The 26,259-nt window shown below is 34.1% G+C and overlaps 1 protein-coding gene across 1 annotated transcript; it reads right to left on the reverse strand.

Moving 5' to 3' along the window:
• Positions 1–10,809: 10,809 nt before the first annotated feature.
• On the reverse strand, positions 10,810–18,300 carry LOC101898868 (uncharacterized). Its single transcript, XM_005176540.4, has 2 exons — positions 18,147–18,300; positions 10,810–11,756 (listed from the first exon to the last, which is right to left on the reverse strand). The coding sequence occupies exons 1-2, from the start codon at positions 18,177–18,179 to the stop codon at positions 11,004–11,006; spliced, it is 786 nt and encodes a 261-aa protein (XP_005176597.2). The 5' UTR covers positions 18,180–18,300; the 3' UTR covers positions 10,810–11,003.
• Positions 18,301–26,259: the final 7,959 nt, after the last annotated feature.

Consider the following 26,259-nt stretch of genomic DNA (forward strand, 5'->3'; position numbering starts at 1 on the left):
TCTGCAAATATCAAGGAATTTCCTTCAACATATGGTTCATACTCTATTTCGCATTCATTCTTACTATATTTTACATTCATAATGACTTACTTGCTGAGTCTTACAAACTATGAAGAGAGAAAACGAGGAGAGAACTGTGGGACAGAACAATCAACGCACAGCCAGTATAACAACAGCACGCTTACAATACTGCTGCTTGTAATATGGTCTCAGCATAATTTGTCGCTGGTTCAATTCATAACTTCTTTCTTCATATCTTCTTATTTAAAATATATTGATTAGATTATGAGTGAGATTTAAAAAAAAATCTCTTTTTACAAAATTTCTTTATTGAGAACAAAAATTGATTGTTTTTATCATTTCACAAGATAACAAATAATGATGACTTTTTGATTAAATATAACTCCCCAAAAAGAGTTTATTTTTCTTATTAATTTTAGTATAAATCCTAATTGAGAAATTGTTTTCGTCGATGCTTTTCCATAATTATTAAATTTTGATTTTATTGCAGCGTTCTCAGTCTAGCTTAACAGACTAAGATTTACACATCGATGCTCACGCTGGCTGCCGTAGGAGCATTCGCGGTCGCTTGTATTACTTCACTTATCTTCGTTTGGGTGCTTCCCATAGTTCAGAACTTCAGAAATTCTTTCTTATAACTTACAATAATATATTTTTTTAAATATTTCCAAATTCATGTAGTGAAAAAATTTTTTCTGGACACGAGCGGCAAGCTGTTACTTGTCGCTAATGCCAGTAGATTGATGCAGCGTTTTTTTTCTTTTTTTACATTCAAGAATATAGCTTTTTATCCAGAAGTCGATCTCGTTTATCCTACACCACAACCTAGTGGCACGATCCCTGGGAGGTAGGGGAATCAGCATTAACTTCTCGTAAACGAAAGGGTTCTTTTCTGTAAGTAAACTTAGAATCTGTTCATGACAAAGAACTTGATAAAATTCTACCACTAATATGATATCGTACAACAAAATTTCTTTATTGTGTAAATTAAATCGTAAGATAAAGCATATACTGCGCAATTTTAAGCAAAACACGATTTATAAATATCTCGAGAGTTTAATCTATATTAACTGATGGAGGGACTTTGTAGTTCCCTCCTTTGAACTTTTTATTGGAGTTCAGCAACTAATTAATTATCTTATTTGAAACTTACTTTTACAAAAGTTCTCTACTGTGTCTAAACATTCTTCAAATAACCGAATAATTAAAACATCTATTCTTGTCGTACAACTGATTACTAATGTCACCTTCGAAATATTGATTTGCTATTTCGAAAGTCTGAGTATTACAAAATCAGATATTAATAGATTTTTATTTACATATTGTAATAAATTGAGACTTTATGTTTTGTTGGCTTTGCTAATGGAGCAAGCTTGATGGTTGTCAGCACAAGTCTGACTTCTTTATTTTGCCTTTTCGTATTTATAATAAAATTCTTAATTCTAACAAAAATTCTTAAATCTAGATATCACTCAATACTCTTTTCTGTTAACCAATCAGAAAAGAGTTCTTACAAAACTATTTTACAATTGAGTATATTTGTATGTGTGTATGTGATGTTTTTACATATGTTGTCATGCATTTCATATTTTCATTCATATTCATATTTTGGAATTTCACTCAATCAAATTTACTATTGGGATATTCTTCATTCCCATTGGCCGAACTCTGATTCATTACAATGGTATTTGAGTTTCCAATTGGAAACTCTAAACTGTCGCCCAACATATGAGTAAGCATAAAGCAATGAACTTCATATGAGCAGCGCTCTGAAAAACAAAGAAACAATGAAAGCAATGAACTCGTTGTGGCACTGACCAACTCAACAAAACAAAATACTGAATATCAAAATGCATGGCAACATAATGTGATGGTGACACACTACAGTGATGTGTGAGTGGACTTATTGCTATTACTATTTTACAATATTAATCATTTTTTTTTTTTTTTGAAATTATTGCAACGCGCTTACTCTAGCTTGTTGCTTACGTGCTTGCTTCTTTACATATTTTTTTAAGTACTTAACAATAACCACCAAGGTTATTATAATGCAAATTAATATTAGTACCTCAATGCTAATACTAACGGCTGTTGGTGCATTGGCCGTAGCCTGTATCACCTCGCTTATTTTTGTTTGGGTACTTCCCATGATTATCAAAATATATTTTTGTTTTCATAAACTCATAATATTTTTCTTTTTTTTGTTTTTATTTAATTTTTAATGAAGTCATATTATATTTTTTTTTTTTGTTATTGGGTTTTTTTTTTAAAAAAAAAAAAAAAAAAAAAAATTATAGTCTGTTGACCACGAGCGCAACGCGCTTACTGGTCCTAACGTCTGCAAATTGATGCAGCGTTTTATTTATTCTTCTGATTTCTGGTGCTGAGATAGTTCCTTAAGAGGAAATCTATCTCATCGATGCGTGCCCAGAGCCTGGAAGCACGTTCCCAGGGAGGTGGCGGATCAGCATTTATCTCCCGTATCAGGAGAGCTCTTTCTTTTTTTAGTCTCCACGTGTAGCCTCCTCTCGTCCTTGGTCTGCTCACCTTCGGGATCTTTATTTCATCCTCTGTCCTAATCAGTCTGTTTCTCTTCCTATATTCATCTATGGTTAGTGGCTGCGGTCCCGACATTAAGTGTTTTCAAATCCACGATCCACGGCTTGGATCGGACTGCCCGGACAGTATGGCAGTGTCTTCATAAAAAAATAAAAAATGTTTTTTTTTTTTTTTTTTTTTCAACTGCGGATAGAACGCAGGAACTGCGGATGGAACGCAGGATACTTGCTGACTAAAGAGCAAGATCTGGCAGGATCGCCATGTAATAAATTGAGACTTTATGTTTTGTTGGCTTTGCTAATGGAGCAAGCTTGATGGTTGTCAGCACAAGTCTGACTTCTTTATTTTGCCTTTTCGTATTTATAATAAAATTCTTAATTCTAACAAAAATTCTTAAATCTAGATATCACTCAATACTCTTTTCTGTTAACCAATCAGAAAAGAGTTCTTACAAAACTATTTTACAATTGAGTATATTTGTATGTGTGTATGTGATGTTTTTACATATGTTGTCATGCATTTCATATTTTCATTCATATTCATATTTTGGAATTTCACTCAATCAAATTTACTATTGGGATATTCTTCATTCCCATTGGCCGAACTCTGATTCATTACAATGGTATTTGAGTTTCCAATTGGAAACTCTAAACTGTCGCCCAACATATGAGTAAGCATAAAGCAATGAACTTCATATGAGCAGCGCTCTGAAAAACAAAGAAACAATGAAAGCAATGAACTCGTTGTGGCACTGACCAACTCAACAAAACAAAATACTGAATATCAAAATGCATGGCAACATAATGTGATGGTGACACACTACATATACCACCACATTCTCTAATTGGAATGTGAAAAGCTTTGCTTGCCAAAGAAAAATATACAAAACTTCTTTATTGATTAGCCTTTTTGGTAATTATCAGAAGTATTCATGGGCAAAGAATTTTTTATTTCATTTTAAAATGATATAAACATCAAAGCGTTACTTGCCATTTGAGGGGAAGGGGGGAGGAATAGTCCTCTCCTTTTTCTCTTCACAAAATAAATTATAATTAAATATCCATAATTGTTGCACATTCTTGTGTAACAATCTAACATGAGATTTACAAGTATCCTTTAAGTTACAGAATATTATTACCGTTAGAGCTAATCGATATATTGATACTTTCGATCTGTATAAGTGAATTATAATTGTTTATCGGATTGTATATTTATTCAATATTAACAAAACAATCGTTTATGAAATGCGATTTCAACAACAAACCACCCTTTTTTAAGAAAAGGAGAATTTTAACTATTAATGTTAGATCTTAACTACAAACCCCTATCACAAATCACCAAATATTATTGCCCATTTAAATGTTAGCTTACATATCTTTTTTCCTCACAAAAAAATAACATTTAAACACCTCCTAAACAGAACACCTAACTGTTTACTCCAAAGGGAGAGGGCATTTTAAATGCGAGCCCTCCCCATTTTTTACTTACTTACAAATGTTGCATAATTTGCACATGTTGCATTTGGCTTTCCCAATGCAAAATCCCAAAAACTTATTACACTATATTTCAAGTGGATTTCAAAGTCAGTTATATCTACTACAACGTGAAACAATTAAACGGTGCAAAATTAAAGTTATTTTTTCCAGAAAATGTGTCTTTAAATTAATTTTCAATTTAAACTTTCCTCCATCAATTGCAAAATAGTATTACGCTTATACTATGGAATGAGATGTCAAAATATTGCTACCATCTCAGGATTTTGTATTACGCAATCGATTATAAACATTAAAGATCGACATGTTCTAAACTGAAGAGTCCACGTCGATATTTATCCTGTTTGGATTTTATTTGAGACTTGTAATCCCCAGGTTTTCTTTCTTAACCTGGTGTAATAAGTTACTTTTATGTTTTGTTGGCTTGCTGATAGAGCAAGCTTGATGGATGTCAGAGCAAGTCTGACTTCTTTATTTTTCCTTTTTGTATTTATAATAAAATTCTTAATTCTAACAAAAATTCTTAAATCTAGATATCACTCAATACTCTTTTCTGTTAACCAATCAGAAAAGAGTTCTTACAAATCTATTTTACAACGAAGTATATTTGTATGTGTGTATGTGATATTTTTACATATGTTGTCATGCATTTCATATTTTCATTCATACTCATATTTTGGAATTTCACTCAATCAAATTTACTATTGGGATATTCTTCATTCCCATTGGCCGAACTCTGATTCATTACAATAGTATTTGAGTTTCCAATTGGAAACTCTAAACTGTCGCCCAACATATGAGTAAGCATGAAGCAATGAACTTCATATGAGTAGCGCTTTGAAAACAAAGAAACAATGAAAGCAATGAACTCGTTGTGGCACTGGCCAACTCAACAAAACAAAATACTGAACATCAAAATGCATGGCAACATAATGTGATGGTGACACACTACACTGGGGGCGATGAAGTGGAATCTGAACTTGAAATTTTATTTTACATTGTTATTCTATTAAATTTAAGAAAATTACATTCTTAATATTTTTGTGACAAATGATGTCACTATTAGTTGTTTAAATACAACTCAGTCGTATTTGGTTATCGCTTTTTCTCTAACTTCCTTATTCATTTTTTTTCTGCCGCTTATGCGTCTGATGTTGTCTGTAGATTTATTTGAACTGTCATCAGCCATCTGTTCTCGTTGTAAGGCAGGCATCATTGCCTATGCAACGAGTACATATGAGAGTAGACATAATGAGAGAGAAATAACCCAGAGAGTAATAATCTCATAACCAATATACCACAATATGTCTTTGAGAGTTGTTGTTTTAATATTTCTGCAATATTCAATTGCGAATTAAAGTATCGTAACTATAGTAAGCTAACAAATAATTGTTTTGGAAGGGAAATCGAGAAAATAGCAAGTGGAGAATAATTTATAGGGTTGTATAAAAAATTTATGGAAATGCTTTTTAATCGTATGAATAGAAATAATTGGATGGAATAAAACAACGATAGAAGAAAGAAATCCTTTTAACACATCACACTGCATTGGAAAGGCATAAAGGAAAATTGCATTTGCTTTTATTATAAAATTAAATAAAAAATATTTAAAAGTGTTTGCTACTTAATTTTTCACCCATTCATTTCAATCAATTTTTCAACATCAGTCATTCCCGTCAAATATGTTTCCTCTTCTCTTCATTGGCTACTAAGTTTGAAACCATGTCGTGTACAACTAGCTAGAATCTTGGGCAGCGTATTAACAAATTATAAAATAAAAAAAGAATTTATTACATAAAAACCAATTATTTACGAAACTACTATTAGCTATTTTGTTTTATTTTTCTTTTTTTTTTTCTATAAATATATATTTATTTAGTTTATAACGTTGTATTTAAATTATTATTATTATTTTAGGTATGTAACGAAAACAAACAATGAATGCAAATAAATAATCAAAATTTCAATACTCTATGTTTAATTAAAAAAAAAATCAAAAATACAAAAAAAATTAAGTACATTTGCAAAAGAATGTTTATTAAAATAAGAACAGATACCAACCAATCAACCCGAAATACAAAAGCAAAATATTGCGTTAATTTTCTTATATTACAACAAAAAAAAAAAACCCACAAATTATATATACATAGAAAATATATTATAAATCTTTTTATATGATTGTGAATGAACTTAAAAACAAAGAATATGTAATAAAACAAACAAAAAAAAAAAAAACTGATATATACACAAAAAACACTCAGAGTTTTATTTATGCAATAAGTTTAATATATTTCATATTTCTAAATCGTTGTCGTAAATATTCAAATGTTGGGCTTGTTGCAGCGGTAAGTTTATCGATTCTTCTTAACAAGTACATGGATAAAAGGCTAAAACTATTAAATCCAGGATGAATTTCGTAAAATTGGTCTGATGATACACGAACCAAAACAACAGGAAATTCAAATGATGTGTAAAGACGTGTTTTCTTATTTTGAAGCTGGGGTAGATTCAGCGGGGGCTAGGGTCGCCACAAATAATTTAGCTTTATGGACCATTGAGAAATGAAAGTAGAAGGATATTCTGTTATAAAACGATATAATACTTTTTATATACCCTGAGCCATATGGCTCAGGCGGCCAAAACGTACCTCATCAAAATAAAGGTTTTAAAACCAAGGTCTCTTTGGACCAAATCCGTTTCCGGACATTTGGAGGCTATCTAGGGATGTACGTCTGTTTCTCTGTCTGGATGGTGCGCACGTTAACTCTCGGAGGGAGTATCTGATTTGATCCAAACTTGGCACATCGCAATATTATTGTCAAACGTTGATCGAGTTTGGAGACGGGCAATATCGGTCCACTCATTCTGGTACCTTTCGCACCAAATGTAAAAATTTTCAAAGAAAATATTTTATTGCGATCCTAATATTTGCATCAGTACTAGGTCAGGTGCGAAAATGGACAATATCGTTAAACTCCATCAAATACGTCCCCCACAATGGGTCAAAAATTGTGAATAATTATAACTCTTATAAAATGTGAAATAAGAGACCGACTCTTCAAATTTCACATATCTCAATACTTTTATTAACCCAAGGTCTGGTGTTAAAATAGAACATATCGGTCCACTCCTTCCGGTATGTCCCCCGCAAAGGGCCTAAATTTTGAATATTCGAGAAACTCTTAACACGCTAAATGAACATCCGTTTCCTTTCAGACTTGGTACATCTCAATATTTCTGTAAATACAGGATCTGTTATAATGATGGTGGAGATCGGACCATTCCTTCTGGTAGCTCCCCCACAAAGGTTCAAAGTTTTAAATAAACAAAACGTTTATAAAATCCGAAATAAGCACCAAGTTCTTTTTATATGTCACACAACCCATTTATTCTACTAACTCAAGATATGCTGTGAAGATGGGATATATCGGTCCACTTCTTCTGGCTCCCCAACATAGGGTCAACATTTTGAGTTTCCATGAAGCTCTTAAAACGCGAAATTAACTTCCGATTCCATTCAGACTTGGTATATCCAATATTTCCATCAACACAAGATCTGTTATAAAGATGGTAGAGATCGGACCATTCCTTCTGGTAGCTCCCACACAAAGCGGCAACATTTTGAATAAACAAATACGATCATAAAATCCGAAATAAGCACCCGGTTCTCTTCAAATTACACACATCACAATATTTTTATTAGACCAAGGTCTGCTGTGAAGTTGGGATATATCGGGTAACTCCTTCTGGTACCTTCCCCGCATAGGGTCAAAATTTTGAGTTTCCTGAAGCTCATAAAACGCGAAATTAACATTTGATTCCATTCAGACTTGGCACAGCTCAATATTTCTATCAACACAAGATATGTTATAAAGATGGTAGAGATTGCAACATTTCTTCTGGTGCGGTATTTCCACCATCTAGGGTTCAAGATTTTTGAAAAGCAAAACTCTCTACGAAAGCGTCTAATATTCTTCAAATTTCACACATCCAAATATTTTTGCTAACGCAAGATCTATTGTAAAGATGATATATACCTGCGAACCTCTTTGGTACCTCACACTCAAAAAGTCAAAATTTTCAATACTTATATCGGTGATTCTTTACCACTTGATATCTGTAAATATTTCTCTCAACCAGTCTCTGAGATGAATGTGAAATTTATGATTTAGCATAAAATTGGATATAAATGTTCGAATCAAATTGTTCGTTTCAATTTTGCACACAACAATTTTTTATCTGTACAGAGTAAGATAAAAAAACTGCGCCATAATTTTTACATTCTTTTTAAATTTCATTAAATTTAGAATAAGTTTAGATTTGTTCAAATTGGTCACCTTTGGCACGAATTATGGCCTTCAAACGGCCAATGAAACCGTCACATGTTGCCCGAATGTGGCTCTGTGGTATTTTGGCCTATTCCCGTCGAAGCGCTTGCTTGTGGTGATCGACACTTTGGTATTTTTAGTGCCAACCTTGCTTTCCAAAATACTCCAGACACAATAGTCCAACGGATTGGTATCCGGAGATTTGGATGCACAATGGCTGGAAATGAAGCGAGGAACCTCATTTTGTAAACATTCTTGGGTGGCGCGTGCTGTGTCCTGTTGGATTGTCCAAGGTCTGCGGCCAAAATGTTTGCGTGCCCAAGGCTTTTAATACACCCTCCAGAATATTTTCGCGATAGTATTTGGCATTTATTCTGATGCCACGGACGATTAATACGAGCGGAGAGCGACCATCGGCTGTTATGTTGGCCCACACCATAACCATGGCCGGCGCTTGAGTTCTGGTGGCCAACTGAAGGTGCACATTTTCAGCTGGCCTCTTTGGCAAGCAAACACCATAATTTTGTTTGTTTACAAACTGCTGGACAACGAATGTTTTCTCATCGGAGACGGAGAAAACCAAGTTCAGCAGTTCACCACTTTCGGCCAAGCGAAGCAACTCTTTAGCTCTTTTGAGTCTCTTTTTCGTTTCTGTTGGGGTGTAAGTTCTTGCACTTTTTGGAATTTCAATGGCTTAACTCCGAGCTCATTTTTCAATATTTGCCGAATGGAATATTGCGATATGTTCAGCTCACGAGTCATTTTTTCGGCCACTGCGACGTGGGTTTCGATCAAGCCGCTTCTTTACTTTTCGAACTATTTCTGCTGATGTTGCTGTTTTCTCCCATCCACTTCCTTGACGTCAGGCTACACTACCAGTATCACGACGCGGGTTTCGATCAGTCGCTTCTTTACTTTTCGAACCATTTCTGCTGATGTTGCTGATTTCTCCCGTCCAATTCCTCGACGTCAGGCTACACTACCAGTATCACGACGCGGGTTTCGATCAATCGCTTCTTTACTTTTCGAACCATTTCTGCTGATGTTGCTGTTTTCTCCCGTCCAATTCCTTGACGTCAGGCTACACTACCAGTATCACGACGCGAGTTTCGATCAATCGCTTCTTTACATTTCGAACCATTTCTGCTGATGTTGCTGTTTTCTCCCGTCCACTTCCTTGACGTCAGGCTACACTACCAGTATCACGACGCGGGTTTCGATCAATCGCTTCTTTACTTTTCGAACCATTTCTGCTGATGTTGCTGATTTCTCCCGTCCAATTCCTTGACGTCAGGCTACACTACCAGTATCACGACGCGGGTTTCGATCAAGTCCCTTCTTTACTTTTCGAACCATTTCTGCTGATGTTGCTGTTTTCTCCCGTCCACTTCCTTGACGTCAGGCTACGCTACCAGTATCACGGTAACGAGCGATGGTACGAGACACAAGCGATTTATTCACATTTAAATGCTGGAGTGCTGTAAAGATAGCCACTTGTGGTTTTCCAGCCAAATATATAGAAATCACACTATCACGCTTGAATTTCATCACGAATAATTTTTTTCTGGAAAATTCTCACCAAAATGCTTTTGTACGCTTGTAAACAATATAATGAGCTGTCACTGGAATAATTTTAACAGCTGTCGGACGAGTGACTTAGAAATGACAACAATCTGAAGTTGATTGCAGTTTTTCATCTCACCCTGTATTTTGTTAGAAATAGAGAGAGGTGCCCTATTTTTTTGTTCGTGACTGTAAAATACAAAAAGCCAGTTTAGAAATATGTCTGCAATAGTTTACAAAGTTCTAACCATAGAGCACATGTCTTATTGAATACTCTTGGAATAGTATCCTTGTCTATAATTGTATCGCTCTTGCAGTGACGTCCTTTCCTATCTATGTAGCTCCATACTTGACTACTTATCAAAGGCTCTTTCAATATAGCGTCCTTATATGTTCATATGTAGCCTAGCTTAAGGACTAATTAATGTATCTTGGAGTACAATGTTTGCCTAGCCTTGTAGGTAAGGGTTTGAGTACTTATTAAGGTGTTATCTAGGTGGTATGCTACTGCCTACTTATGAGTCCTTGCTTGAGTATTTATTAAGGACTCTTGCTTTGATAACCTTCCCTATTCTTATAAATCCTTGCTTGAGCAGTAGTATCTCCGCAAATCTTTGCTAAATACCTGCCTGTCAAAAATTTCCCTTATTTTGTGTTCATTTTGCCAGAGAGGAAAGTGAGTTTTTAGGAGAGAGGGACAGGGAGAGACATTTACCAGCCATCCGCTTTTCCATAAAATTAACATTATTTTCGTGTGTTTTCCCTGGAACCAGTATGTTCCGAAGAACCTAAGGCAATTTCATATTCTTGTTATTAATTAAAAATCTCATCATTTTATTACGGTCGTTTTTTTTTTTTTTTTTTTTTGTTATTTATTTACAATCACATGAGGTACATTCGTAGTGCATTTGACGACGTGGAAAAAAGGACGTAGCTATTACATATAAATTAATTTAATTGCAGAACATATACATAAAATAAATAATTTATAAATTAAAACTTAAACATGTCCTAGATACAAGAAACTTTACTATTGCATTTAATCCTTGTTGTTGATGGCGCGCAATTGTTCCAATTCTTCGCGTTCCTTCTTGTTGCGCAACAATGGCACATTGTAGTCGAAAGCATAGTAGAATCCTTTGGGTTCGCCATGTTCTTCGGGACCGGGTACGTATTCGGGTTCTTGATGCACATATTCCTGATCGGAAGATTGTGGTTCATAGCGGCCTTCACCGGTTTGATATTCGGCAGCATAAGGATCGGGGTTGTGACCAGCAGCGGCAGCATATTCACCCCACAAACGGAAATGTTCCTCTTCGGCTTTCTTGACGGCTGGGGTTTTGGTGGGGGGATTCTTCAAATGAGCGGGGCGATTATCTTCGACATGGAAGCCAGTACGATCGGCATAGTAGTTGGCAATGAAGTCACGGCCATGAGGTTGAACATATTTGTAGGTACCGGTTACGGTGCCACTGGCATCTTTCTTTTCGTTTTTACCCTGATTCCAATCCTTGTAGCCGTAGACGTATTGACCCAAACCATCCTGGCCATGATACTGATGGGCATCGTAATGTTCTTCGACATAATCGTTGGGATTTTCAATTACGCGACCCATATAAACGAATTCACCCTTTTCGTTGCGTGCTTCGGGCAAAGGATTTTCACCGGTCTTGGGAGCATATTCAATGTTGTTCAGGCCACGTGAGCTGACCTGAGCAATATATTGTTGAGCCTCTTCGGGAGAAATGTTAATTTTGAAAATATTCTCTGCCAAGAGGGCGGCTGGAAGGACCTGGAAGGAAAAAAGAGAAAATGGTTTGTTATTATTAAATATATAATGTTTTACAATTATTTTTCTTTATTTTATTTTACAAATAGGTCTGTAAAAGGACTACTCTGGCCGGAAGCTCTCCAGATGAATCAAAATGAAAGCAAGATATTTTCATAAAGCTAAGTAAACATCTTCAGCTACAGCATCTTGAGCACATACATTCGTTCGTCCATAGATTATCAGTTTAGAGGTCTTGCCGACTGGGGACGGGAAGGGTAGTAAGTAAAAAACAGTTAGTTCGGCCGAGGCGATCTTGGAATACCCTCCATTTCGAAAAAAATTGGAAATTTTCGAAATAATAAAATTCGTTTAAAATTCTGTTAAACTCTTAAAAATACCGAATATAGCCGATATATTGGGATCTATACGAAGACGTGGGCCAAAGGCTATTACAATATTCAAATACGAAACTTGAAAAAAACCCGGGTAATTATAGCTAAAATCATCAAAACACCGAATATAGGGAGGTACCGTTATATCGGGACTATACGAAGACCTGGACCTGCATAGGCAATTTTCTGTCACAGGCTGTAGTACCTATTAGGAACTACAAATACGAAATTTCAAACAGTTTCGGTGAATATTGTACCTACAATTCTTTAAATACCGAATATAGCGAGGTAGTGATGTATGGGGCCTATACGAAGACCTGCACCTGCTACGAACATTTTTTGCCATAATTAGTAAAACCCATTAAGATCTTCCAATACGAAATTTAAAACGATTCCGGTGAATAATGTTGTTGAAATAATCAAAATACCGATTATCGGGAGATACCGTTATATGGGGGCTATACGGAAACGTGTATGTAAAATTTTAGACTTAGAGCACTCCGGCATTTAAATGTGAATAAATCTGTTGTGTCTCGTATCATCGCTCGTTACCGTGATACTGGTAGCGTAGCCCGACGTCAAGGAAGTGGACCGAAGAAAACAGCAACATCAGCAGAAATGGTTTGAAAAGTAAAGAAGCGACTTGATCGAAACCCGCCTCGCACTGGCCGAAAAATGGCTCGTGAGCTGAACATTTTGCAATATTCCATTCGGAAAATTGAAGATTGAAAAATGAGCTCGGGGTAAAGCCATTGAATTTCCAAAAAGTGCAAGAACTTACACCGCAAAAGAAAGAAAATAGACTCAAAAGAGCTAAAGAGTTGCTTCGCTTGGCCGAAAGTGGTGAACTGCCGAATTTGGGTTTCTCCTATGAGAAAACATTCGTTGCCAAAGAGGTCAGCTGAAAATGTGCACCTTCGGTTGGCCACCAGAACTCAAGCGCCGGACATGGTGATGGTGTGGGTCGCCAACGAGGTCAGCTGAAAATTTGCCCCTTCGGTTGGCGTTCTGGTGGCCATGGTGATGGTGTGGGTTGCCATACTAGCCGATGGTCGCTCTCCGCTCGTATTAATCGACAGTGGCATCAGAATAAATGCCGAATATTATCGCGAAAATATTCTGGAGGTTGTATTAAAGCCTTGAGAACGCAAACATTTTGGCCGCAGACCTTGGACATTCCAATAGGACTCAGGTTTCTGGCTTTATTTCCAGCCCACAATGGCCAATAAAATCTCCGGATACCAATCCGTTGGACTATTGTGTCTGGAGTATTTTGAAAGCAAAATTGGCACTAAAAAATACCAAAGTGTCGATCACCGGGAATGGACCAAAATACCGCAGAACAACATTCGGGCAGCGTGTGAAAGTTTCATTGGCCGTTTGAAGGTCATAATTTGTGCCAAAGGTGACCAATTCGAAAATTTGATGTTATTTCCGACATTTTTTGTTTTCATTCAATAAAATTAAAAAATTGTTGACGTGTTTTTATCTCACCCTGTAAATACTTTCTAGATTATATTATGAATATTTTAAGGAGTTACAAACGGAATGGCAAAGCTAATATACCTTCCATAGAATGGTGGAGGGTATAAGAAGGTCGGTAAGATCCCGAAACCATTAGGTCATAAATGGACAGCAGTCAATAAATGCCGAGTGGAGATCCGCGGGCAAGGAATTTCGACCTTCAATTATCTCAAAAGCGTTAAAGACACAGTCGACGATATGTTTATAGTTTTGGTATCCACCTTTGCTTGCAAATTCAACAAGTTCCGCTCTGACAGTCAGGGAATGAAATAAAATAAAAATAAAAAAAGGTCGGTAAGATCCCGAATCCATTAGGTCCTAAATCGACAGCAGTCAATAAATGCTGTAAATGCCGAGTGGAGATCCGCGGGCATGGAATTTCCACCTTCAATTACCTCAAAAGCGTTAAAGACACAGTATATTGCCGTTTTGGTATCCACCTTTACTTACAAATTCGACAAGTTCCGCTCTGACAGTCCGGGAAATAAATAAAATTTAAGTGAGCCATTAAACACCCACACTGAATTTTTGAGGAAAACTTAATTTTGATATTGATTGGTATTTAAAGATAAAATCATTTCAAAAAGGTGACAATATTTACACATTTTAAAATAATGAGCCATATCAACAATCCGGTTTTAAAGTTAGTTTTCTTACAAAAACAACTGTTTATATATTTTTTACAATTAAAAAAAAAAAAAAAAAAAAAAAAAAAACAACCACAGACTGACTGCAAAATAATAATTGAACAATAAACATTTATATTTATGATTATTTCCGCTTTTATTTATTTAATTAACACTTTTGGAATTCCCGGAATTGCGCATATTTTGCTAAAACTTGTTTCAAATTTTTTTTTGCTTTTATTGTTAAACAAAAACAAAACCAACAAGTTACTTTCTACTCATCCTCATGCTGATAGATAGGGAAGACTAAATGAAAATATTGAAATATTTTATTGGTTAACTGAATAAAATTCTGAATGAATTATTTTCCATTTGAGAAGGGTTGAGATCATCTCTCTTTGTGCGATCGAAAACGATTGATGTTAATAATATTGAAATTTTTTTCATTTATAAATTCATAATTTCTTTCTTTTTCGAAAAAAGGTGTTTATTCTATCAATCGGTTATGCTTGTTGGTTAAAAAGCCGATTAATATATGATTTGAAACTCATTTGTTGTTTCTTCAACGAAGTTACTAGAATTTAACGGGTTTTTTTGTTGAATAAAAACCACAAGATCAAGAAGAAGATATCGCGAAAAGGTTATCAAATTCCGAAAAATTAGCATTTTTTGCAATTCAATGGCACATTTAATCAAGCCGGATCTATGAGATCTCATTTGACGATGTTCTTTAAACTTGAATATTAATATTACCATGTTTTGTGCTATAATTTAAACAAATGTGATGTTGCATTTTTTGTTCACATGCGATATATAAATTAGGATTTAGACTGCGGATTATCTCAATATTTTGCTCTGTAGTCCAGAAATAATAGGATTTAGTGAAGTCCAGGACAATGAAATGGAGTTGTAAACTTCACGAATCAACCACTTCGATTGAACAATTAATTTAAAAGAACATTAGGTAAGCCAATCTAGTTTTTTTCTATGATTCAGAATCTTCCCAAGATGTTGTGCTCTTGATCTACTAGAAGGTCTGGTTTGACACATCGTTTCATCAGGTGGCTATGGAAAATAAAATACTTCAATTGGACGATTCATTGGAATAACATATGAACTAAGTACTTATAAAATTGTTAGTAGGAGCGCTAACTAGTACTTCGATATCCTTCACCTAAAGTTGAATATATGGAAATTTTGCGCTACGGTCCTAAGTGGTCCTCCGGGTGTAGTCTTCCCTAATTTAAGAAGGTTTAAACTGTCTTTGAATCAATGCTCGGAGTAGACTCATGTCTCGGATACGAGACTTAGGAAATCTTAAGAATGAAGGGTAGTCTCTCTCAAGATGTTATGCTTTTGATCAACTTGCAGGTGATAAGATCTAAGATCGCCCATGCCTTCCTCGCCTGGTTTGAGATGTCGTCTCATCAGGTATAAAGGCTAAGTTTGTGGGAAAGATAAATAGTTTCCTTTCTAGACAGATGTCAATTCATAGATAATATCATCGCTGAGGGTATGATAACGTCTTTGTTTCAGATACAGTGGAATCTTAAAGGTGAGAAGTGGTTTCTTGCAAGATGTTAGGCCCTGGATCTACCTGCAGATGATCAGAAATTTCGCCGCCTATTCCTTCCCCCTCTGGTTTGACATTTCGTCTCATAGATGGAAAGGCTTGGGTGTAGGGAAGAAAAATACTTTATTCGTGCCTGGACCTCCGTCGCAGTGGCTGAAAAATGGCTCGTGAGCTGAACATATCGCAATATTCCATTCGGAAAATATTGAAAAATGAGCTCGGGGTAAAGACACTGAAATTCCAAAAAAGTGCGAGAACTTACACCGCAACGGAGAGAAAATAGACTCAAAGAGCTAAAGAGTTGCTTCGCTTGGCCGAAAGTGGTGAACTGCCGAATTTGGTTTTCTCCGATGAGAAAATATTCGTTGTCCAGCAGTTTGTAAACAAACAAAATGATCGTGTTTACTTGCCAAAGAGGTCAGCTGAAAATGTGCACCTTCGGTTGGCCATCAGAACTCAAGCGCCAGCCGCCGATGGTCGCTCTCCGCTCGTGTTTATAGTGGCAAACCGTGGCATCAGAATAAATCCCGAATATTATCGCGAAAATATTCTGGAGAGTGTATTGGGAACGCATACATTTTGACCGCAGACCTTGGACATTCCCACAGGACTCAGAACTAAAATGAGGTTCCTCGATTCATTTCCAGCGCACAATGGCCACCAAAAACTCCGGATACCAATTCGTTGGACTATTATGCCTGGAGTATTTTGGAAAGCAAGGTTGGCACTAAAAATACCAAAGTGTCGATCACATCAAGCAAGCGCTTCGCCGGGAATGGGCCAAAATACCGCATAGCAGCATTTGGGCAGCGTGTGACGGTTTCATTGGACGTTTGAAGGCCATTATTCGTGCCAAAGGTGACCAAACCAACAGAATATTCATTTATTCTACAATTTGATGCTATTTCCGAAATTCTTTGCTTGGGTTTATGCCATTTATCCTATGTTAGTATTAAGATTTGAATTAATAAAATGGCCCAAGGCTAAACTGTATTACGAATCACGTTCAGCATTTAATTTTCCAAATATAAAAAGATTTTTAACCCTCCAAAAGTTACTAAAATTTAATGAGGAAAGAAGCAATTTTGAACCCTAGAGTTTTCGATTTGGAAATAACCTTTTATGAGGTTCATCAACAACACTTTCAGGGTGCTATTAATCGAATCACAAAATTAATATAGCCTCCAACGAAGGGTTAATAAAGTTATGCATCGTGGGACTTTGTCAGATTCTAATTCTTAACGCCATCTCCTTGGGTCTTTAATAGCTCAGCTCGACAGAGATATTATCAAATATCCTCTCGAAAATGATATTCGCCCTAATAGGGCAAAAATGTCAAATATAAATATTGTTAGCATGAGCCTGGAAATTTAATCCACGTTCTCGAAACGTGTTGTCGGAGTCTTTGCGTTTTAATCCACAACACACTTGTAACACTTCCGAATTGGAAGACCGATCCAATTCATTTAGAAAAAGAAACTTCCCTTGTTTAGGTTGAGAATTTAAAATAGGATTTTGCAGTCAGACTTTAGACCGGCTTGGAATGAAAAAAAAAAAAATGTTCTACATTAATTCACTTATCTAATAAGGTATGAAAAAGTAGAAATTTCAAAAATTTATCTTCGTATAGCCACTTAAATAGTATCTAAAATGCCTGAGGAGCTGCTTAACCAATGGCGATGAGCGTTACATTCTGGTTGGATTCTTGGGACTTCGTTAGATTTAGATTTTTTTAATTTTCAATGTCATATCCATAGGTCGTTAAGAGCTCAACTCGAAAGAGATATTATCAAACATAACTGTTTGTTTTACGATAACCACATTTTCGCTTGACATCAATTCAGGAGGAACTTTGCCGGTTAAAAACGTGTATTTTTTCTGAAAATAGGCTTAGCAAATCCTTTTACGAAGAATGTCTTTTTTTCACAAAAATTCGTTTATTTTGAACTAAAAAAAATCCAATTTAAACTCAAGCAACTTTCAAGAAAAATTCTTTTCACTTAAAAAGAATTTGGAATCAAATAATTGTTGTTGCATATCCACACATTCATAGTTTGAGGTTGTGTCGAACACATGCATTCAAGTTTATTTTTTAAAATTATTTAATTCTTTATGTCAGCACTTCAAAATATTTGAATTTTTAACACATTTTCGTTTTTCAAATTCGTCTGTATCTCTTTTTTTCTCATAATTTTTGAACTGTCTTTTCCGATATCTTTCGATTAGATTCACATTTGAAATACAATTTTTTTTGTAATTGTCTTAGAACAAGAGGAAAATAAGTTTAAATACTAACCACCAACAACACACTGAACAAAATACACTTCATATTTGATGTTCGAGTAATTAAAACGAAAGACTTAATACACGAACTTGTTGCTACAATGCAATTAACTTGTTTTTTTTTGTTTTTGACTACTTCTCAACACCGATTTGAATCTCTTCACTGGCGAAATGCTAATGATTTAGAAATACTAAAAATCTTTCTATTTATATAGACGATTGCTTTAAATCGAAGCTGAATAAATGTAAATGCAAAAAGAAAACAAAAAAACGTTTTGAAAAAAACAACAAAACAATAAATTAAGCACATGGCTGAATACGTTTTAAAAAAATAACAGCCAATGATGATACTCTCCAACAGCATCCATCTCATAATCATTAGCGTCATCTCATTTGGTTCTGTGAAGATGAGATTTGTTCTCGTAGCCGGTTTATTACTCACCATCTTTAAGTCGAAGAAAAAAATAAGAAAACAAAGCTGTATGTTCTTTTTTATCGCCAAGTCAATCAATATTTTTTTTTTTTTGCCAAGAACAAAATTTGTTGTTTTCTATTTCTATGGAACGAAAAAAAGACGCACGCGTTTGCTGTGAACCCGGTTTTCTAATGCGATGCCCTGTTGTCTTGTCATTTCTCGTCCGCTGCCAGTCAAATCAAAACTTTTGTGTTGTGTTTTGTTCTGTGGTCATGTTGTAGCTTCCTCAAATTAACCGAACAAATGGGGAAGACGTATTCAAATTTGTAATTATTTTGTGTAATCGTTCATTAGCACCCTCATCATTATTGGCATTGTTTGTTTCTAATATTAAGTGGTTATTACACAAAGACATACATGCATGCAAATATCAATTGTTAAATAATATTTCTAAACTAATAGGGTTATGAGAAATGGAATTTTATCTTTTCGCTTAGAACAAAAGTTGAGGATGTGGAAGTCTTAAGTTTTCATACCCTACACCACTATGTTTTGGTGGTATAATAAGTTTGATTGGGATAAAAATTATGTAACACCTCGAAATATTTGGAGATGATCGCAGAATATTTGGGGGTTGAAATGGACCAAAAACATAAAAATATCCTGATTTTGCTGTTATAAACCAATCGAAGCGGAATTTCGCATGTAGTTAGAGTTTAAGGTCGGGCCGAAGCCTATCAACTTGTACGGTCATCGGACAATATATAGAGGGTAAATTAAAGCATAACTTTTAAGTAAGAAAATACGAAAAATTCCACTAAACCGCAAGTATTTCTAATACCTGCCAAATCACATATTCATTTAAAAGTCACTTCGGACCATTAAAGTGATGCTGATAGCCAACATGTCGGATATATAGCAAAAAAAGGTACAATATATATATATATATATATATATATATATATATATATATATATATATATATATATATATATATATATATATATATATATATATCTATATCTATAAAAGAGGAAAATGTTTGTACGTTTGTTTGTTTGTTTGTTTGTTTGTTTGTTTGTAATTTATGGACTCGAAAACTGCTGAATAGATTTTTCTGAAAATTTCCATATATACTGCAACATCGCCTGAAAGTAACATAGGCTATATACATTTTTGAATTTCCACTTGGAACTGGAGATATAGCATCAGAATCGGAGGTACCTCCCAAAAATTTAGATTTTATATGCACATATCTATTGATCGGTTAAAGATACGGTATACAAATTTGGAATGTGTAACGGAATTTGGAACAAAAATAAGTTTGCTAAATTATATTGTAATCGGTTCAGATTTGGATATAGCTCCCATATATATTTTCGACCGATTTCGTTCATTTGATGCCTCAAACACAATATGAATGTTCGATTCCAATGAAATTTGGAATATGTGACGGGATTTGATCCGAAAATAAATTTGTCAAATTATATTGAAATCGGTTCAGATTTGGATATAGCTCCCATATATATTTTCGGCCGATTTCAAGCATTTGATGCACCAAACACGAAACACAAATTGGGGATACATACCCAATTTCTATGAAATTTGAAACGTGTGATAGATTTTATCTAAAAAAATTTATTTCCCAAATTATATTGAAATCGGTTCAGATTTGGATATAGCTCCCATATATATTTTCGGCCGATTTCATGTATTTGGTGGACCAAATAAGATATGTATGTCCAAATTTAATGAAATTTAAAATAAGTAACGGAATCGGGAGCAAAAATGAATTTTTCAAATTATAGTAAAATCGGTTCAGATTTGGATATAGCTCTCATATATATTTTCGACCGATTTCATGTATTTTATGCACCATGCACGATATGTATGTTCGATTCCAAAGAAATTTGGAATATGTAACGGGATTTTGATTAGAAAATAAATTAGTCAAATTATATTAAAATCGGTTCAGATTTGGATATAGGTCCCATATATATCTTCCGCCGATTTCACATATTTGATGCACAAAACACGATACGTATTTCCGATTCCAATGAAATTCGGCATGAGTGGCTAAATTTGGTACAAAAATAAATTTGACAAATTATTTTCAAATACGCTCAGATTTAATTATAGCTCCCATATATATACTCAGCCGATTTCACATATTTGATGCACCCAAAGCGAGAAAGACGAAATCTGGCACCAGAAAAAATTGCCAAATTTTATTGAAATCAGTTGAGGTTTGGGTATAGCTAACATATGTGTGGTTACAATAATAAATGTGACAAATTAATTGGAAATTAGTTAAGATTTGGATATAGCTCCCATATATATATTCTCGGCCGATTTCACGTATTTGACGCACCAATTTCAATGAAATATGAAAGGTGTGGCGGAATTTGGTGTAAAAGTAATTTTTTTAAAATTATATTTAAATCGGATCAGATTGGGATATGATTTTAATAAGAACCATTGACCCACAACGCCTTAGGCTAACAGTAAAAAACAACACAACAATTTATTTGAAATATGATATTACGGCGAAGTATGTTGCTATCTCGAATTCATTAATTGCAACAGAAATGCCACTCAACTTCAAAAGATTGCAGTTTACTGCACGCTTGGTATTTGCTATGAAATAAATAAATCAGAAGGACAAACCCTTCGTGTATGTATGTCATGTTACTGTTTTTCTAATGGTTTTGTATATTTACGCATTAAAGTAGTGCAATAATTTTTTTTTTAATTATAAAATTTGTTTTTTTTTTAACCAACATATATTCGTAAATAAAATTTTGAATGCATATAAAATCAAAAGGGGTAGCGAAGCGCACCGGGTTCAGCTAGTATATATATAAAAGAATTATATCATATTTATTTTGCTTATAAGTCAAGAACCGCTGGACTAATTTTTATAATTCCCATCAATTCGGAATGGTCTATTGCAAGAAAAGGATAAAATCTTAGAAAAATCGCGTTTAAATATGACAATAAAAAAGTGAATATTTTTTATATACATTTTTTCAATATTGGGCAAATGTCACCCTATTAAAAAGTATTTTTGTTAATTTTGTATTTTTCTTTTCAATATTCTCAACTCAAGTCGTATCTAATGTCCGTTGTTGTATATGTGCTTTGATACATTTATTGAACAGTTTTGAGGAAATCCGTTTTAGGGTTTTTTCTATGTCTAAAATCTGAAAGGTTGGTGATTCAATATTTTTAAGCATAATTTTATTTTTTACTTCTTGCAAATATTTTTTTTCATAATATATTTTCAAGCAATTATAGGCCAAAAATTGTGTACTTTTTAAAGGACTTCCTGGTTAATAATTTTGATTTTTTTAATATTTGTCCAAAATCATTTATTTTTAAGTAATCGATGATTTTTTAAACCACTTTCTGGTTAAGAATTGTGGATTCTTATAGAACTTCCCAGTCAAATTTTTGGAGTTCTAAAAATATTTATCAAAATTGTTTGAAAAATTTTATGCTCAAGAATTCTGGATATTTGTAAAAACTCTGATTTTTTAGATGTTTTTCAAATATCCTTAAATATTTAAAAACATTTTTTTGGTGAATGTTAAAAACAAATCGTAAAATAATTTTCAACAAAACCTTCGCCAACAATTTCAATTTTTAAAAATAAGATCGAAGACTTTTGAGGATTTCACAACCTAAAATTAAGAATTTTTAAGAAAAGTTTTTCAAAACAAATCTGACTGGAATTTTTCAATTTTTAAGTTTTTTTTGAGGATATCCTGAATAAAAATCACTAATTTTTAAAGATATTTTTCAAAAACATAAACTCAAAACTCGATCAGTATTCTGGATTATTTAAGATTTTTTAAAGGACCTCCTGATCAAAATCAACCAACTAAAAATCTAAATATCGAATTTTTGCATTTAAGAATATTTTTTAAAGATTCATTAACCATTTTTTTGGATTTTCCAAGATCTTCCAAAATCTTTCAAAGACTCCTGACTAAAAATCAGAAGATCACATTTTTAGGATATATTTCCCAGGATCATAATATTTTCTAAAGACGCCTTTTCTAAAGACGCTGTAACACATTTTTTAGGTACCTCCCAACCAAAAAATTCTGATTTTCTGAATAAAAGTTTTTAAGATTACCTGGGCAATAGTTATGCTTTATTCTAAGGACTTGTAGGTGGAAATCATATCTTTTGTAGATTTTCTACGATTTTCAGAACAAAAACAAGTAAGCAAAGGCTACAGTCGAGCGGGGCCGACCGTTGAATACCCTACAACACTATAATAAACGATACAGTTTATATAGGCGAGATACTCGAAAGAATTCCACAAGATATTGTGACAAATAATAAAAGAAAACCATCAAGTTTCGTTCTCTAATTTTTGAATAATAGCAACTTAAACGAAATTGCTCATTTCCAATTTATTGGTAGATGTTGCACGTAAATGGTCTTCCTAGATCTGGAACCAATATTTCCCAAAGACCTATAATCTCTCAGAAGTGGCAAAAGATTAACATTTATTATTTGTTTTTGACTGAAACGCATCTATATGAGATACAGACATTTGACTATATTCTTCAACGAAATCAGCGTTGACGAAATAGTCAGAAGTGCGACTTTCCTGTATTTGTGAATTCTCCAAAAAGTCGCTGGAATGGACATTTTCGTATTTAGTCTACAAAAGTTGGCAAACTATTTCACACATTGAATATTTTTGGATGGCCATCCAAAACTGCTTGTCTTTTGCAATGTGCGACTATTCAAATGTGCGTGAGGATTGGGCGATAATTACGACCTGCTGACAATTTTGCAGTTTTTGGTCCATTTCAACCCCCAAATATATGGCAATCATCTCCAAAAAGAGTAGGCTTCTTCTTATCCCCATGCAAAATTTCGTAAGGATCGGGCCATAAATGCGATCTATATATGATATCCTGATATCCTAACTACTTAGTTTTGTTAGCTGTAGAAATATTACCAAATGTTTAATTCAAAATGAAAATATGCCAAAAATATGACAAAATTGAAAAAATATGAGAAAATGTTAGAAAATCAATATTTTCATCTTTACAGAGATATTTTTATGCGATTTTTTTAGACGTTTTTTCTTTCCTGCCAAGAGGCCATTCTGAATTAGTGAGAACTGTCGAAATCAGTTCAGCCGTTCTCGACATATAAGAGATTTTTCAAGCATATCTTCTTTTATAAACATATATATCGCACATATTTTCTATATATCCGTTTTTTTGGATGTTAACATCAATGTAAAGATCAGAAGTAACCTTGTCATGGCTTTGTGATTTCGCCGGGATTTAAAACATTCGCGGTTTAATGAAAAATTTTGAATTTTTTCAACAAAAAAGATATGGTCTATTTTACCCGCTAAATATTATCCGATGACCACCCAAATTGGTAGGCTTCTTGCCAGCCCTAAACTCTAGCTACATGCGAAATTCCGCGTCGATTGGTCTATAATTGCGACCTGTAGAGCAAGTGCAAAATCAGGAATTTTTTCAGTTTTTGGTCCATTTCAACCCCTAAATATTATGCGATCATCACCAAAAGAAATAGGGTTCTATTCTGACCCTAGTCCCACCTCCATTTTAAATTTCGTGAAGATCGGACCATAATTGCGACCTGTAGAGTGATTACAAATTAACATGGACAGACGGACAGACGGACGGACGGACATACATAGCTAGATCGACTCAGCTCGTCGAGCTAGGAAGATCCATATATACTTTCCTATGTGGGAAATCAATATTTCGTGGTGTTACATAATGTTTGGCCCAATCAAACTTATAATACCCCCAACACATAGTGTTGTAGGGTATAATTAAGAATTTGTGAAGAATTTTTTTAGACGCACTAAATTGAAGGGAGGTTTTTCAAGAGCCCCCTTAACCAGAAATCGTTTAATTTGTCGTTGTTGTTCTAACAAAGATTATCTTAAAGGAAATTTTTAGATTTTCTAAACAATTTTCAAGTGCTTCCTGAACAAAAAAAATGGAATTTCCCAATAGTCAAGGATTAAAAAAAAATGCAAAAACCTCCTAACCAAAATCTTGAATTCTTTAAGATTTTTTCAAAGGCAAATGGTTTTTTAAGGATTTCTTTCCAAGCCGAGTATCTTTTCAAGATTTAAAAACATCCTGTTCAAAAATTGCAATTTATAGAATTTTTTTTACAATTGCTGATTTTTAAGGATATCCTGTCAAAAATATAAGATTTTTTAGGAACTCCGTTTTAATAAATGTTTTTCAAGAAAACCCGGTCAAAATTTGTGAAATGTTAATTTTTTTTAATCCCTGAACTTTTTAAGACTTTTTTCAAACTTCGACCTTTTGAACACCTGTGAACAATAATAATGTGTTTTTAAGACATTTTTAACAACCTTTGAATGATTTCAACGATTTCCTGACAAAAGAAAATAAACGAATTGCTAGCAAAAGTTTTTTAAGGACATCCTGGTCCAAAATGTTAGATTTTTTAAGAATTTTTAAAGACATTCTAAACAAACAGTTGCTCTACAGGTCGCAATTATAAACCAATCGACGCGGAATTGCGCATGTAGCTAGAGTTTAGGGCGGGAAAGAAGCCTACCAATTTGGGTGGTCATCGGATAATATTTAGCGGGTAAAATAGACCATATCTTTTGCGTTGAAAAAAGTAAAAATTTTTCATTAAACCGCGAATATTTTAAATCCCGGCGAAATCAAAAGCCATGACAAGGTTACCTCTGATCTTTACATTGATGTTAACATCCAACAAATCGGATATATAGAAAATATGTGCGATATATATGACTATCAAAGAAGATATGCTTGAAAGGTCTCTTATATGTCGAGAACGGCTGAACTGATTTCGACAATTCTCATTAATTCAGAATAGCCTCTTCGCAGGAAAGAAAAAACGCCTAAAAAATCGCATAAAAATATCTCTCTAAAGATGAAAATATTAATTTTCGAAAATTTTCTCATATTTTTTCAATTTTGTCATATTTTCATTTTGAATTAATCATTTGGTAATATTCCTACAGCTAACAAAACTAAGTAGTTGAGATATCAGGATATCATATACAGTTCGCATTTATGGCCCGATCCTTATGAAATTTTGCATGGGGATAAGATGAGGGTCAGAATAGAAGCCCACTCTTTTTGGAGAAAATCGCCATATATTTAGGGGTTGAAATGGACAAAAAAACTGCAAAATTTTCAGCAAGTCGTAATTATCGCCCGATCGCATTTGAATGGACATTGCAAAAGACAAGCAGTTTTGGATGGCCATCCAAAAATATTCAATGTGTGAAATAGTTTGCCAACTTTTGTAGACTAAATACGAAAATGTCCATTCCAGCGACTTTTTGGAGAATTCACAAATACAGGAAAGTCGCACTTCTGACTATTTCGTCAACGCTGATTTCGTTGAAGAATATAGTCAAATGTCTGTATCTCATATAGATGCGTTTCAGTCAAAAACAAATAATAAATGTTAATCTTTTGCCACTTCTGAGAGATTATAGGTCTTTGGGAAATATTGGTTCCAGATCTAGGAAGACCATTTACGTGCAACATCTACCAATAAATTGGAAATGAGCAATTTCGTTTAAGTTGCTATTATTCAAAAATTAGAGAACGAAACTTGATGGTTTTCTTTTATTATTTGTCACAATATCTTGTGGAATTCTTTCGAGTATATGGCCTATATA

The sequence above is a fragment of the Musca domestica genome, unplaced genomic scaffold (genome assembly GCF_030504385.1).
Source record: "Musca domestica strain aabys unplaced genomic scaffold, Musca_domestica.polishedcontigs.V.1.1 45, whole genome shotgun sequence".
Lineage (NCBI taxonomy): Eukaryota > Metazoa > Arthropoda > Insecta > Diptera > Muscidae > Musca > Musca domestica.